Source organism: Semicossyphus pulcher, unplaced genomic scaffold (genome assembly GCF_022749685.1).
Source record: "Semicossyphus pulcher isolate SPU_LCO1_2020_fin unplaced genomic scaffold, fSemPul1.0.p SCAF_19, whole genome shotgun sequence".
Taxonomy (NCBI): domain Eukaryota; kingdom Metazoa; phylum Chordata; class Actinopteri; order Labriformes; family Labridae; genus Semicossyphus; species Semicossyphus pulcher.
Window position 1 is genome coordinate 11,421,560 of NW_027211692.1, and position 16,165 is coordinate 11,437,724.

At 41.3% G+C, this 16,165-nt stretch overlaps 1 protein-coding gene across 5 annotated transcripts in view; it reads right to left on the minus strand.

The window, feature by feature from the left end:
* Window positions 1-4,291: 4,291 nt before the first annotated feature.
* LOC138596709 (muscleblind-like protein 1) overlaps window positions 4,292-16,165 on the minus strand; it is a 72,539-nt gene continuing 60,665 nt past the window's right edge. For 3 of the 5 annotated variants that reach the window (XM_069668015.1, XM_069668010.1, XM_069668011.1), the window contains 7 exons: window positions 15,313-15,552; window positions 13,555-13,608; window positions 12,679-12,829; window positions 10,923-10,958; window positions 10,160-10,251; window positions 9,068-9,141; window positions 4,292-7,750 (listed from right to left, as the gene is read on the minus strand). In XM_069668015.1, coding sequence (XP_069524116.1) covers window positions 9,085-9,141; window positions 10,160-10,251; window positions 10,923-10,958; window positions 12,679-12,829; window positions 13,555-13,608; window positions 15,313-15,552 — 630 coding nt within the window. In that variant the 3' untranslated portion in view covers window positions 4,292-7,750; window positions 9,068-9,084. The remainder of the gene's footprint in view (window positions 7,751-9,067; window positions 9,142-10,159; window positions 10,252-10,922; window positions 10,959-12,678; window positions 12,830-13,554; window positions 13,609-15,312; window positions 15,553-16,165) is intronic. The other 2 variants (XM_069668014.1, XM_069668012.1) reach the window with 2 other exon arrangements.

Consider the following 16,165-nt stretch of genomic DNA (forward strand, 5'->3'; position numbering starts at 1 on the left):
TAGTATGTTGTATGGAGGAGCTTTTCACATTAATTTTGCAGGATGCTACACCAGGCGGAAGTAAACAATAACCGCTGCTTCTTCAGCTATAGCGCCCCCTTCTGCTGGAATGCTGCTGCTGTCCGTCATTTCAACTGCTGCTGTGACGTTCCAGCGTTTTGCATTTTGGGATACAGTAGGCGAGGTAGGTCCGATGCATACTGGAGATTTTCTCTGAATCATAACGACATCTGAGTATTTTTGGCAAACTGCACATTTTGCTTTTGTTTGCATACTACATACTACATTTTGGCCAAATCAGTACGTACTGCTAGTATAGTATGGCATTTCAAACACAGCAAGCTATATTCACTGGGTGTAAACAGGGACAGGTGAAACTAATTAGCACAGGTGTCAGGTCATGAGGGCGGGGCACACAATCAGAGAGGAGGGAAAACACACAAATGCAGGAAGACATGGCACACATTGAGCGAGAACAACTAAATAAAACAGGAAACACTAACCTCCAGGAAATGATCACTAAACAAAAGCAAATGAGGCTGCATGTGTGCAGGTGCATCACTCTGCAGGTGTCACCAGAGACGTATTGCAGAGACATGGATTAAAGCTGTTGCATGAGACAAACTCTCATAAAGGGGCGGTGAAGAGGAAAGGTTGGGTTAGGGGGGGATGAAGGGTGGGGGTTAGTTCACCATTGTAATGAAAATATAGATTAAATAAAAACAGTGAAGTGTGCATCCTGTAAAGCTCTGGCTTCATGAGTCTGTAATCAGTACAGACGTCTATACAGGACAGGCCTTTATTTCAGATAAAGTATCAAATTGTTTATATAAGAAAGACCCTAATTGAAAAACTAGACATGTCGAGGGGGCCGGTGGTAAGTGAGATTCATGACGCGTTACCGACACGAAGTCGTACATCATACTTTGTGAGGCGGGCGACAGAAGCTGCCATTATTGGATCAGCATTGCTTCATTAAGTCCCAACACGACCCAGTCTGCCGCTAACGCCTGTGGACAGAGAGGAGGGAGGGAGAGATGAAAGCTAGGAGGGAAAGAGAGAATGAAGCTGATAACAAAGAGAGAAAAAAGGGAAAGAGAGGAAAGATGAGATTTAATGCAAAAAATATTCTCTTATTTAAGGTAGTGATTTTTTTTTTTAAAGGGGGATAATGTGATGCAAAAGTCGGCGAGTAAGGAAACAATGCATTAGGGGTAATAGCCGGCAGCTTCCTGTTAATTCTGGCTTAGTCAACATTTCCACAAAGGCTCAGGCACCAGACTGAGTTGGCAACTCCTACGGTGGCTCACAGCATCCAAGATACAGAGGTTAATTTCCAACAATCTGTCAGTCTCCTTCTCCCTGAGAACTGTGGCTATAATATTACTGGATTAGACTCTAGCTGGAACAAATCTCCGCCAATTTAAATACTTTTATAATTAAAGAATCCGTATCCAAATATTTAATCATACACCAAACTCCAAAGACGCACTAACAAGTGTTTGCAGATTCCTTCAGTGAGCTGGAGCTGCTGAAATGTGAGCACCAATTAACAAAGAGATGGTGCTACCTGGTGGCGGTACTGTGCATTACACCCTTTAAACAAGGGAAGGAAGCCTTAACAGTGAGGACATGCACAGGTGTTTTTAATTAACTAATTAGACGTGCTTTCAGGACTGTGTGGGCCTAATTAAGGTCTAATCAGTCACGTTAATTGAAAACACCTGTGTCAAAGGGAAGGGGGCTTGACTTTACACACTTACATAGAGTTTGTATTATTCCCATACTTCACGAACTTGTCTCCTTCATGTGTTTCAAGGTATTTTTCGCCCCGCTGGCTTAATTTGCTGCTTAAAAAAAAACTAAATGAAGTTTTATCAAGTCTATCAGCGCGCGCTTTTCTCAAAGAAATGAGGCCCCTTCTCTCTATCTCAATTAAAATCTTTGCTCCTAATTAGAAGCTCCAGTGGGTCGGACAAATTGATGCATCGCGCGCAGAGATAACTCGAATAGGATTTTAATGAAGAGCAGATTGATTTGGAGTCAGCGGGTAAATGAAAACGTTTAAAATATGTCTGCGATAAGTCGGACCAACGGTGGCGTTATCCTCGCTGAATGTGTGTAAGGATGATAATTAAGGTGTATTTAATACACAGTAATCAGATGGAAGATACAGCTGTAGGTTATCTGTTGAAAGAGATGATTTTATACTGAATAACTCAGAGCTTTTATCAAGATGGATTGCAGCTGAGATTGCAAGCACATTATTAAAAAGAACATGAATAATCACGGTTTGAAAAAAACATAAAAGCAGCTGAAATTAATAATGTTTGACTCTTTTCGCCAAGTTTCTGATCAGTTATTTAATGAATCTGATTTAGTTTTCAAATAAAGCAGAATTATTCTCTTAAATTGAGTAAGTCTGTTTCTTGAAACAAGATTATCCATCGACAACACAGCATCTTAAAAACCTTATGAAGTGTCAAAAAAGCTTGTTTCATCTTTGGTATGACTCCAAACACAAAAAATGTTTGACTTTTGACTCAAAAAGATATTTAAGATGCAAAGCTTGTCTGAAAACAAGTCCCTGTATCTCACTGACATGTTACGTGTTAGGTGATTGTGTCTTAAATTAAGAGTAATGAGATATTTTGACTAGAAATTAGACAAATATATACTCTGTACTGTAAATGGCAGATGTCCTGTTTAACTCATTGGCCTCGGCAGTAATACTAACTTTACTTAGTCACTATTGTTCTTAATAAAATAGGGTAACAAGTATCATTGTATGTCATTTTTCAATATAATAATAATAGATAGTAGTGTAGTATTATACTTTTATGTGATGGTTTAATTAGCATACTGCCTCAGTGATAAGTGACATCACTCCTCCTGTTTCCCTGCTTATCTGTAATTGGTTATCAATGACATTCTGATAACCAATCAATGGCCAGCAGTGAAACATTGGCTTTACTGAACGACATGGTTCCACATTTGAAAGCGAATGAAATGCTTATTCACTTTCTTGAATGAGTCCTGAACTGTGTGTTTGCCAGACATTGAGACTTCTTAGTGTATCCGGTATTTGCCGTGCAACCTCAAGGTGATGACATAACTATGAGACGTGACTGTGCAGGCCAAAGAAAGGGCTGTGTCTATGTTGTTATTCTAGATTGGCAAAAACTCCTGCACATGTGCGTCTTGCTCTGGCTCTTTCAACCAGGAGGCTGCTGTTCGTAGTCCATGTGAAACCAGGAGGAAACATTGATATATTAGACCAAAACCATAGTTGTGAAATTGTTGCATTTGGATTACTTTAAAGAGGGGGGGGGGGGTATTCTGCTGTTTCACATTTTAAGACATATATATATAATGTTATTATGTTGGATGTCCAGACTAAACGTGGATGAAGTTTAAAATCTGTAGGTGAAAGTATGTTGGAGTAATCCCCAGGCTTCTCAGCTCAGTCTGAAGGCTGCTGTGAACGCCAGGTTTCACACAGTTTTTTTTCTACACACTGCACTTTGTGACGTCACAAAGTGACGTGAAAACGTCACAAAGTGCAGTCTCAGCTAGCTTTGGAGAGCTGGCCAATCAGACTTTTAACCTCAGTCCTATCATGCTATTATGGGGAGCTAATGCCATTATGAGAGAAAAAAAAAAGCTTTTTCACTCTGTGCATTTGGAGGACGCTATCCGCCAGACTACGTAAAACGCGTCCTCTGGCAAAGGCCAGGGAGCTCGCTAAACTACACTTCCTCAATCTAGGACGCCCGCCTCCGATGTCATGTCTCATTCAAAATCGTCAGGTTTGAAATGTAGACTGCAGACCTGAAGATTTTTTAGATGATCCACCGGTATATTCTTGTCGTATTTCGGATTCTGTACTGCTCTGAGCCATTGCCTGCAGCGAAACGGTCGTATTTCGCCGTTCCTTTCAGTGGGAGGGGCGCAATGCACGCTGGGTGTTGTAGGAATGTAGGATGGGTGAAACCACGAGCTGTTTGTACAACTTTCTCCACAGCTATGGCGCCAATTTCAAATATTATTGTTTCTATCGATTATAGAGAACACCAGCTTTGACTGACCGCGGCTTTTTACAGGGGCGAACTGCTCCATTAAGGAGTTAAGGACAGGCTAGCTGTCTCCAGTGTTTGTGCTAAGCTAACTGGCTGCTGGCTGCACCAAACTCAAGAGCAAATGTGAGTGTTGCCCAAAATGCTACAATCCCCATGTGAAATAACACGTTATATTAAATAACCCGTCTTGGACACAGTTTTCTTTACTTCATTTCGTTTGTAAATTTTTATTACATTTTTTATTCATAACAGCAAGAATCAAATATAGCAATGCAGGCCCCATGAAAACATGTGTCATTATCTTTTTTTTCTCTGAACCACACACATCCATCAAAGTCCTCACAGGTTATATAACCACATTCATGATGTTGTAGTTAATAAAACCCCAGCAAGCACATTCCTACAGCTTCAGGAGCTCCAGTTACCCACCTCTACTTCATCCCTGCTTTCTCCTCACACATTTCTGATGAGATTATATTTTATGGCTTTAGACAGTGACAGTCAGACGTGTTTTTCTCTACAGGTGCTTTGCAGAGGAGGTGGGCCGGCGTGCAAACATGACACATCCTTTCAGGGGGCCTGCAGCGGTAAAACAAGCAGAAACAAACTGCAGCAGAAGACAGAATACATCATATCAGCACTACAAGCAGAGAAAACAAACAAGGAAAGAAAAAAAAGTTCAGTTTACATTATATTATAAAGCGTAAGCATGCGTGCTTGTAGGAGATGAGAGGTGACGAACATGATCAGGACAAGATTTCAAACTAACGACTTAATGACCCAAACAGTGTTTTAATCTGAGACTCCTCTTCCACACAATCGGCCTGGTGTTGAACTACACTCCTGTTTGGTCAGATTCATCTACTAGAAGCACAGCTTACATGAACATAAAGAACATACTTATAGCTATGGTGTTTGTGTTGCATGTGTTTTAACTCCCCAAGTGGTAAAACTTCAGTGAGTATATTTTCAGGAATCTTTTTTCTTAAATAAACCACTATTCTATTTTTGTATTTTTTATATATATTTTATTCCATTACATTGATAGAATATTGTATACTGTAAATACATCTTTCTGTGTAACATGTTTTCTTATTCAGTATTACTGTGGTGATCTTTTTTTTAAAACGGTATATGTATTTCCTTTAACATGCATTCCTCTCTGAGTAAAGTAAAGAGACAGGACGTGTTGTGATTGGTCGGGCCTGGGAGGGCGTGGCCATGACACACAGACCTGCGAGTAGAGGCAGGTTAGGGGACCAGACAAACCCAGTCAGGCCCTCTCGCTTGGAGGTCAGTGAACGCCTCCTCCGGAAGGTTACCTGGCAAACTACAAGCTGCTGACGAAAAAGAAGAGCAACACTTGGCCTTTTTCTGAAAGGGGTCGGAGAGTGAGAACTCAGTGCCCTTTTTGATGCAAGCAATTTTGTTCAGCCTTTCGTAAGATTTTTTTTGTTATCCTAGCAAAATTCCTTGTCGTTATAGACATTATTTTTTTATTCAAAATAAGATCTCAATATACATGATTCTCTCTTTTTTGACTATGTACAGAAGTGCAAAAAAGTCAACCTTTATCACCTTTTATCGCCTCGAGTTTCCCCAGCCCCACCCCCTTTTTGTGTTTGCAGTCGGCTGAGTAAGAGACGAGCGCGCGTGCTCAGCTCCCTGCTCGCCACGTTCACCTGACCCCGCCAGCAACGCCCCCGAAAAGTGATCAAATATGCAGCTTGTTTTCCAACATGGCCCAATTTCCAGGGAGAGTAAAAATATTCAAACAATAGTTACTATTTGAAATGGATACAGTAGAAAATAACATCTTTACTCTAAACATCTAAGATTTTTTATAATAGTCTTTTTTTTTCTTATATGACTAGTTACAAACCTTACAATCATTAAAATATTACTCGTTATCGGCCACGGTTGCCACAGTGACAACTTAGCCTCTCTGTTCTATTATTTCATCACTGTTAGATACTCATATAAAACATCTTTGTTCAAAGAACACAAAAAAGAGACTAGAGAAATGAACAATATGCATACAGTTCAACAATATGCATAACGTAGAAAATATTGAGTTTACAATCATAATCAAATCAACGAAACATGGAATTTCAGGAGACTGTGCATGAGGAACACACGACAAACACACTCTTTTCTCTTATATTCAGTTTAAGAAAGATAAATAGAATAAGCTGAACTAAATATCAAAATGTCCAAACGGGAGAAAAAAAAGTCCTCATCTAAAAGAAAAACTACAAGAAGGTTAAGAAAACACTGACAGAAAAGTGACGTATACATAGTGCTCCGTGTGTGTGTGTGCGTGTGTGTGTGTGTGTGTGTGTGTGTTAATATGGCGTGGATTAGGCAACTGGATGGTTCAAAATGGCATGTTGCATTGTGCTGACCCGATGGTACATTCTAAGGCTTTGGATGAGTAATACAATCGTTTTTTATTCTCGCCATTCTTTCCCTGTACTATCCACCGTTTAAATATGCCTGAAGAACGCCCAGAACACAACGAACACAAACAGTTCTAGAGATCTACTCTTTAAACGCCCCGTCTTACACACTTCTCCCCCCTACTCTACCCACAATATCTAGTTAACAGTGACACAAAAAGACTTTGGCTGACTATTTTCAAACAGTTCTCAGGTAATAAACAAATATTCTTAAATATGTCAGACTATATATACACCACACTTTGACAATCCGCCTTAAAATATGCATAACCATACAAATGAAAAACAAATTGCACCGTCGATTTCGACTTCTGTCTCACAGCAGTTTGGATACCAACTGACAGCCCTGTTGTTTCAAAGCTAGTCATCATTAGAGGGGTCGAGGCCGAGACCCCACACGCGACTTATCTGACTTTTACTAAATAATCAAGAAGAAGAGCGTCTAAAGACGAAAGTAAAGCAGACGATCTGGGGACGTTTGGACGCTATACGTGCTGTCCAAGAGAGAAAATAGACACATTAAAGGGACTTTTATTTTGACGCTTTGTAACACTGCTTAAATACCATTCACGTCTTTTGAGATGTATGGCACTTCACAGGGACGCCTGCATGGTTAAAGACATGTGCTTAAGAGATAGAAAGGTAGGCTACAAAGGTTTCAAAGACACCTCACAGACATTCAGTTGCCTCTGAGTGCACTGTGTGTAATTTCCCTTATTATTGGTTTTACAAAATAAAAGCAGAAACAAAAACCGTGCATGCATATGTGGTTCAGTCAGATTTCCGTCTCTTCTGCCGAAGTACAAGGTGCACCTTTGTGTAAACAAATGAACACATGTAGGTCAAAGACCGACAGCCGATGGACAAACACAAACTCAAGTCATGACTCTCGGTCGATGGACGTACCAATCCAGTCGCTTTTTTTTTGACGCACATTTACTTCATGTTAACATTCAAAGTGTGTCCGGTGAATAAAGGTAAGTTGCCTCTACAGAGCGAAAGGCAGTCTTTGATGCTAATGACGTTTCTTTTTCTGTTGTTGTGTAAGAGTGTGCATGATGAAAACAATCCTAACAAACTGTGCCTCCTATGTTAACATGCAGATTTAATCCAAACCGCTTCAGGTTTGGTTCTCCGTTTATGCCCTTGATGTAACAGGCGTGAAGGGTGATCGCTGATCTTGGACTCGACTCCAGCACGCTCCAGTTCCACCTGGAAGAAACAACACAGCAAATTAAATGTGAAAGGAGCAGGCAGGTGTGACATTGTGCAGCTTAGGCATTTCTTACTGTCGACAAAATCTGACTCCGATTTCACATCACAATCTTGAATGATGTCACCAGAGAAGATGCCGATTTCGGACGAGTCTTAAAACCCTAAATAAGGTTTATTGGCTTCATAAACACTTTATGAAGGAAAGATTGAGGAAACAAATGTGCCAAAAAAGCACAGTATTCATTGTGTTTGCATTTAAGACTGGTATTTGAGAGGTGCAAAATTCACTGGAATTTCTTGTGATATTCAGTTGGGTTTAACAAGGGAATCATGTACACCAATCAGCCATAATATTATGACCTTATACTGTGTATGTTCCCCTTTTGACGCCAAAACAGCCCTGACCCGTCGAGGCATGGACTCCACCAGACCTCTGAAGGTGTGCTGAGGTATCTGGCGCCAAGACGTTAGCAGCAGATCCTTTAAGTCCTGTAAGTTGCGACGCGGGGCCTCCATGGATTGGACTTGTTTGTCCAGCACATCCCACAGACGCTCGATGGGATTGAGATCTGGGGAATTTGGAGGCCAAGTCAACACCAAAAGCGATTGTTGCCAGGGCCCTGTTGCTGGTTCACCTGTTTGTCCTTCCTTGGACCACTTTTAGTAAGTACTGACCGCTGCAGACCAGGAACACTGCAGTTTTGGAGATGCTCTGACCCAGTCGTCCAGTCATTACAATTTGGCCCTTGTCAAAGTCGCTCACATCCTTACTCTTGCCCCCATTTTTCCTGCTTTCAACACATCAACTTCGAGTACAAAATGTTCACTTGCTACCCACTGACAGGTGCCATTGTAAGGAGGTAATCAACGTTCACCTGTCAGTGGTCATAATGTAATGGCTGATGGGTGTATTTCTGATGTTGCATTTATAGTGCTACAAACTTTTGATTCATTATAACTATCACCTCGCATGTTTGCACTGGATAATTTCCATATAAATTGTACCAGAAACATAAAATAAATATGAATGAAATAATTCTAAAACATTATTATACAACTAAGAGTAATAAGTCTTCTTTATACTAAGCTGCCTCTCTGTAAAGCAGTTTCACATTCAGAACATGAGATCAATACCCTCGCATTACTCTCGGCAAGGAAGTAAACAAGTGTATTTCCTAAAACATTATCCTGTCAGGACGCTGTTACTTGAATGAAGTGGGTGGTGTAGCTGTGGAAAATAACAGTTTCAAAGCTGTTTGGCTGAAAAGCAACGTGTCCAGTGTGAGAGATGTCAGAAAGAGGTGCAGTACATACTGTTCTGGTTGAGTCTCCTACATCTGGGTCACATACTTGTGACTAGTCAGATGGTCTGCAGATATTATTGGAATCTGATTGAGAGAGGGAAGAAGGGGAGGGCAGATAGAGAGACATAAATCATTAAAGAGAGGGACAGAGGAGGGAGACAGGCATCAGTTAAAAACAGCGATTAACAACACAACAAGTAAAGCATTGTAGCTGTCTAATTTGCCTTGTGCATCATGTATCTTTTATCACATGGCACATGGGAATCATACCAGAGACTGTATAAAAAGATGGACGACATGACAGCTCCCTAAAAGTGAAGCCAAAACATTTCGAGCGCCCCCTGCTGACTGGCTGCAGTATAGGTCATAAAGCCTGCCTCCTCCATGTTAACAGATGGGACATGAGTCAAACTATAAAATCAAAATAGACGTTAAATAAATGTTTCTCAAACATTGTTTCTGTCATTATAGTTAGTTCTTATCATGCTGATTCACGTCCGAGTGTCATTTTTCAGACAATTTCTTTTTTAATTAGTTATTTGATGCTGTAAAAAGGATGATTCACAGCTCTGTTGACAAATACGGCTCCTGCAGCCGATCTGTTCCGGGTTAGCAGAGTAGAGGAGGAACGGCGAGAGGAAACGTAACAAAAACAATCACTGCAGTCATTGAATTTTACATATCTGTGAACGTCTGCTTCAGACCAACACAAGAAGCTGTTCTGCTGTTAAATACGCTGACGTGTGGGATCTTTGCTGTTATTTTCAGGTAATTTACGTGTGTGTTTTGGTGAGCAGAAGTGGCTACACCGGCTCCACCCGCCGATCTCTACAGCGCAGCTCTGACTCCAAATTACGTCACCAGCTCAAGATGGCAGCGCCTATCACGGGGGGTATTTTGGCTTTGATTTCGTACAATGAGAGCAGATGGAGTTGTGTTGTCCATCTATATATACAGTCATTGAATCATACTATTAAATAACTAATAAATAATACAAAATAATGAACTAATAAATAACTAAACTAACAGTTACTGAAAAGTCAAAGTTGAAACCAGGAGTGAAAAGAGAGACAGAGAGAGAGGAGGCGGGAGAGGAGCAAACCTGATTGGCTGTTGCGGTTGCAAAGGGAACACTTGTGGCAGATGTGGTGGCTGCAGACACAGTGGCTGGAGTAGCACCGTGCATCATGGGTACTTAAGGGGGAAAGATCACACAAGCAGTTGAACCAGAGCAGATTTACAGCTTCTTATATTCACACTTCACACTTTTGTATGTCTGTGTATAAAATGCTGATAATACAGGAAGAGAGAAAAACATGCTGTGGAGGAAGAAACAGAACTACTGTATGAGACATGTTTTAGGTTGCAAGGAGGCTAATTGGCAAAATCAATTTTTGGCATTCATACTTAAAGAAAAATCATAACATAAACAGCTATTACTTCTACAAAAATGCAAACATTTATATAACACATCTACAACTACTTCCTCTTCCGATTACATGGCATGTATTAGCAGATAACGAGGTGCTCTAGAGGTTAGAGAGCCTGGGATGGAGGGATAATAAAGCTGGGGTCAGGGGTGGGTTTGAACTGCAACAAGCATTAGGTGACAGACACAGCAAAAAGGGATAATTCCAAACCACAAAGATGTATCACAGGATATAATAAAGTACATGACTTCCAATTGAAATTACACAATTAAGTTCATCAGCCACGTCTTGGCTGCTTTAAGAGATATATTGCATACACCATTTTGGATTTAATACTATATTCGTAAAATGCAGATCACATTATGTGGTGAGTTCAATGATGGTGAGTGATTTAAATGTGCTCAAAGGTAATCAGTAAGGAAAGCTGGCACCTACCAACACTTGTTGCAGGTGTCATGCACAATATCGAGCCTGCCCATCATGCATTGCAACAGGGAGTGGAGTGAATAGGGAGGAAAGAAATCGAGAAAACCCATTACAAGTGTTATAGATTCAGACATGGGTGTTACATACTGTGCTCTGAAACAATATTAATGACACAAAATAATGATCATCTGCACACATCACAGTTGCTGCAAACACAAACTGCACCACATAAGAAGCATGAGATAAAAAGCTGCGTCTTTCCACTCTGCTGCGTTCCCTGTCTATAAAATAACCAGCAGATTAAACGCGAGCGGTCCTTATTTTCCTGTCAGCAGTGAATTAGCCGCTTGCACCTCGGTAGTTTGGAACGACCTGCTTTCCTCAAAGTGTGTCTCAGTGACCTGACAGAGCAGTAGTGTGGGACGTGTGCAGATCTGAGGGTCTGAAACTCTCACTGAGGGGAATCGATGGCAGGCTATTCTTAGGCTGTCAGATGAGAATATGGGACACAGTGTAAGATGACTATGCTGGGGCCAGAGGAGCGCGGTTCAAATAAGCTGTGTGTGCGCGCGCGCGCGCGTGTGTGTGAACTTTATATGCACAAATAGTGTACTGGGGACGGACGGGAAACATGTCCTCCTAACTTTTCACCTGTTTAAACCTCTCTCAACTTTGTTATCTTACTGTCCAACAAAGTCCAGATGACAGAATATGATGAATATTGATTGATCGTCTGGATTAACTTCTTACACTTTGTTCACGATAATAAGCTTTACAAGTTGAGTTTCACACATGCACTGCACTCCTGAAAATCTCCCCACATTGTCCACTAAATTTGTCACCCCTACTTAATGCAGACTTTTTTCCTGCCAACGTCATCGTAAAATGTCTGCAAGAAGTCGGGGTGAGCCGAGGTGTGAATGCAGTAGTGAGCGAGTTGGCCGGGCGATGATGTTTATATGATGCGACTGGTGCGAAACCAGAAAAGCGGCAGATTACAGGATGATTAAAAACATCCGAGGTTAAAGAAAGAAGGATCGTTTACAAGACGGCAACAGCAAACATGTCCGCATATTTGAGGGATGAAGAGATTTGGAAGCTTCTGGCTGTGAGGGCCGACGCGGGGACAGCAGCTTAGTTTTTACGTCATTTACCTCCTGTCCGACAGGGAAAATGTCCCCCCTGTGAGGGACTTGTGTGAAAGGGCAACTCTGGAAATTTCAGGGGCAGACTGTCTTGAAACTTCCTGGAAATTGTCAGGAGTGCATGTGGGAAAAGGGTTAGGCTGTCCAGGCTATAAAGTGGGTTGAATGCTACCTGATAAAAAGCTAAGCAGTCAAGAAGCCAAGTTAAAAAGCAAATATGTTTTCAGGTTTGTGTCTTTGAATCTTGTTTCACCCGAGTTATGCTATAACTTGATATTAATAAGATATAGACGAAACAAAGGCTTTTTTAACCACTAATTAGTTACACTATACATGTTAATGTTTGAGAAATGCAGTCATAGTATCTTAAAAATAACAACAACAAAACAACTTCTGGCAACAAAACCGTCACCAATGCTGAACATATGTTTGCAATTAAATCCATGCAAGAATTGAACATTGTCCCCACCAATGAAATCACACAATAATTCATGCATTCACTATTGATGCCAAAACATAAACATGGAGTTTGGCGAGAAAAAACAGCAACACGTAATTTGACAGTCAACAGTGATGGGAAAACTGGCACAAACGTATGTTAAAGCAGGCTCAGGCCTTACCTGATGGTATGAAGGCCGCCTGCTGCTGAAACTGCATGTTGGCCAGGGCCTGATGGTACTGGAATACGCCAGCATTAAACATAGTGGTGGCACCGTTGGCTTTTTCAAGTGCAGGTCTCTTTGGTAAAGGAGGCAAGACGGGAGGGAGCCCCTGATGAGGGGACGACACGGGGGATAAAGGGAGGGGGGAGTGAGGGGGAATGAAGAGGATGGCGGGCGGTGACATTCAGGACAGAGAGAAGGAAGAATTTCATTAGAGGATAAAGTTTAAACAGTTATTACAAACAAGCAAGCAGAACAAGACAGCGCGGTGAGAGCTGATAATACGTGACAAAAAATAGTCCCTACGCACAATTTCATCAACCTTACAAACTGAGTTTGAATAATACAGTACGTAAGATATTGATTTTGCAGACTACATTAATACATCTATCAGCAGAGATGACTACATTACAAATTATAGTATTGATCGTTGGACCATGATGATGTAGTTAGGGCAAGCTGCACTGCCAGCTCCATGAGAATAATACACTAGAAGCCATGTTTTACAATTACACATGCAATATGGGAAGTGACAACATCATGCAAAGACTACAGCACCATATTAGATTTTAAAATATTACATTTTCATGCCACAGATTATTGGAGATTCACTTACGGCGATGAACTGACCATTGACAGTGAACAAAAAGTCCTTTAATTTTTGCTCTGATGTTTTAAACAAAGATTGAAACCGATGTTTTTTCAATCATCATTAGAAGACGGCTACGATCAGTTCATCACCCCTCAGCGTCTCCTCACTTCAGATCATTAAATATAAGGCTAACTACGACATCACAGCTACATGCCAAGCTAAAAGGTGAAAGGTCATAGTACCAGGTCATAAGTTGCGTCGAGGGGTCGCTTCAGTGATTTGACAGCCGACTGAGTCTTAATTAGCAGGCAGCGAGCACATGATGGCAATGGGCCAATGGGGGTTCAAGCGCATTAACATAAACCAGCAAGCGGAGGTGCATCATGGGGGCAGCAGTGCAGTGTGGGTTGGTGAGGAAAAAAAACAAAAAAAACAAACAAACAAACAAATAAATAAAAACAAATCATTTGGAATGCAATATACAACAATAACAAGACTAGAGCATGCACATTAATGGCTGTAGGGTTACTGGAGAGAGCTACGGCCCTCTTTCTGTTTAGTTACTCTGAGTGCAATGTTGTTAAGGTCCAGACACAAGGATTACCCAATGACAGATTGCATTCACATTTCAGGATTATTGTACTGCATAGAAACACTCACTTACAAAAATCAGTAAACTGGGCTTTGGCAGCTGTTGCCCTGATATGAAGCTACTATAATGGCAACTTGATCTTGACCCCTTGATCCTCTTACTGTAAAATTCGGTGAGTAAGATGCACTTTTAATACATTTGTTTAACTAAAAAGTGGGCTGCGCTCTTTATACCAGAGCGACTAATATACCAGTATAAAATGCAGAGAGGTATTTCATTGTGTTACGGTATGTCGACTTCATGATCGCTAGTGTAGCTGCCACCCCTCACAACAATCAGTGTTACTGTATGCTGAGCTCAACTACCGCACCAGTAGCTAGCAGGACTGCAAACTCGACATGGTGAAAACAGATGGTAGGCTGTAATTTAAATGAACATACATTGAAAGAGTGTTGAAAAAACTTGTATACACGTTTTTATTAATAAATAGCGATAGAAAACCTTTTTTTCCTTTTGGGATATAAAACAGACTGCGTCTTATATTAAGGTGCGACTTATATTCTGGATTTTACGGTAAATGATTTCCATAATCTAAAGACTGCGGATCAACTTCTGCCTCTGCACGCCTTAATTTCATTATACATGAGTCAGAATTAGTCATTTGCTTTGTAAAGTTGCTCTGATTGAAATAGATATAATCTGTAAATTATAAGATCAAGATTTCCAGCTTGTGAAAAAGTGCTGTAATAATAAGGGGCAGCTTATAATACATTAGATAAGCGATCAATAGGATATCCAAGCACGAGCCTGAATGGAAACACTTCAGCGTGAGCTTTAAAATACAACAAATTTGCTCCCTTATTTTTCTATGTTCATGTAATTAGAAGGAATAATTCAGCTTCTGACACAAGATAAAAGAGGGCAGATATAACACTTGGCTGCATGTGGAGGCCACTCTGATCATACATTTCTAATTTGGCTTTAACTTCTGCATAATTTCATCTACAGTACTTGTGTAAAGAAACCTCACTTTGCCCCCTTATAGATAATTTTCACTGCATTGCAAGGGGAAAAAAACACCCATCGACTTGTCAACAACAGCAAAATATATACATATTACATATACTAAGAAAGCGGCAAAACAAGGAGGAGCAGGAGGAGGGGAGTAGAAGGCCCGGTCACATACAGCCTGCTGCTAAGAAAGCACACATGGACAGTGTGTATTGGGTCAGAGCTGAGGAGAGCGGGGACAGACGAGACTGGAATGTGTGCTGGGAACAAGATGCTGATAATAATTATCAAAATAAGAATGTTTTGATTTTAGGTTTATTGTTGTTCGGTTTGTCTGGCAGATGACGCTTTAAACACGACGTAATCTTCATCCTGCAATCTGTGTTCAGAAACCTACCATGGCTGCAGCAGCCGCAGCCTGGTTGACTTGGTGTTGGGCGGCTTTGATCTTGGCCTGCAGGTGAGCCGGAGGGTGAAAGTACTTGCACTTCTCCCTCGAGCAGCGGCCCTTTATGTAGTCCATACACACAGTGACTGTGTTGTCGTTGGTGTCAATCATAGTGCTGTCTGCAGGGTGGGCGAAGCGGCAGTCGTTCTCCCCGCGCGTGCAGTTCCCTCGCTGGTATTCCCGACATACCTGGTGCACGAAAACACACAGACACTTTTATTTTGCGTATATGACATCAAGACCTAAAACACACACACACACCAGACCCCTATATGCTCATTATGAAGCTACAGTTCACTTTACTTCACATTTGATGAAGAAATCAATCTGCTCAGCCATTTGACAATCACTTCACCAGACGCAGCTAACCAATCTTAATGACAGCTTCGGCCATTACTGCTGATTGATAAGCAGAACAGGCCGTAACCAGCGTTTACAGACTCATCAATCACAACACATTTATCCATTATTCAAATGAGCTGTGTTGTTGTTGTTCCTCAGAGGAGGCAGAAGGGGGCAGCATCTGCGCGAGCAGCTGGGAAACTGATTGCCTCAGCCTGAATGTGAGGGCTCAATGAGGCTCGAGGGAAATATGAGGCTGGTTACCCTCGAGGGAGGCTGCGGCTGACGTAATCACAAGCCCACACATAAACACACACGCACACAAACACAAGGTGGATGCACTTTTAAATTATGAGGCAGCATTTTTTTTCCCAGGCAGGATTAAATTTTGACACTTAAAGAGCTGCGCAATAACTTAAGATCTCCGTTTGAGCGCAGTCAGCCGCCGCACAGTCTCATC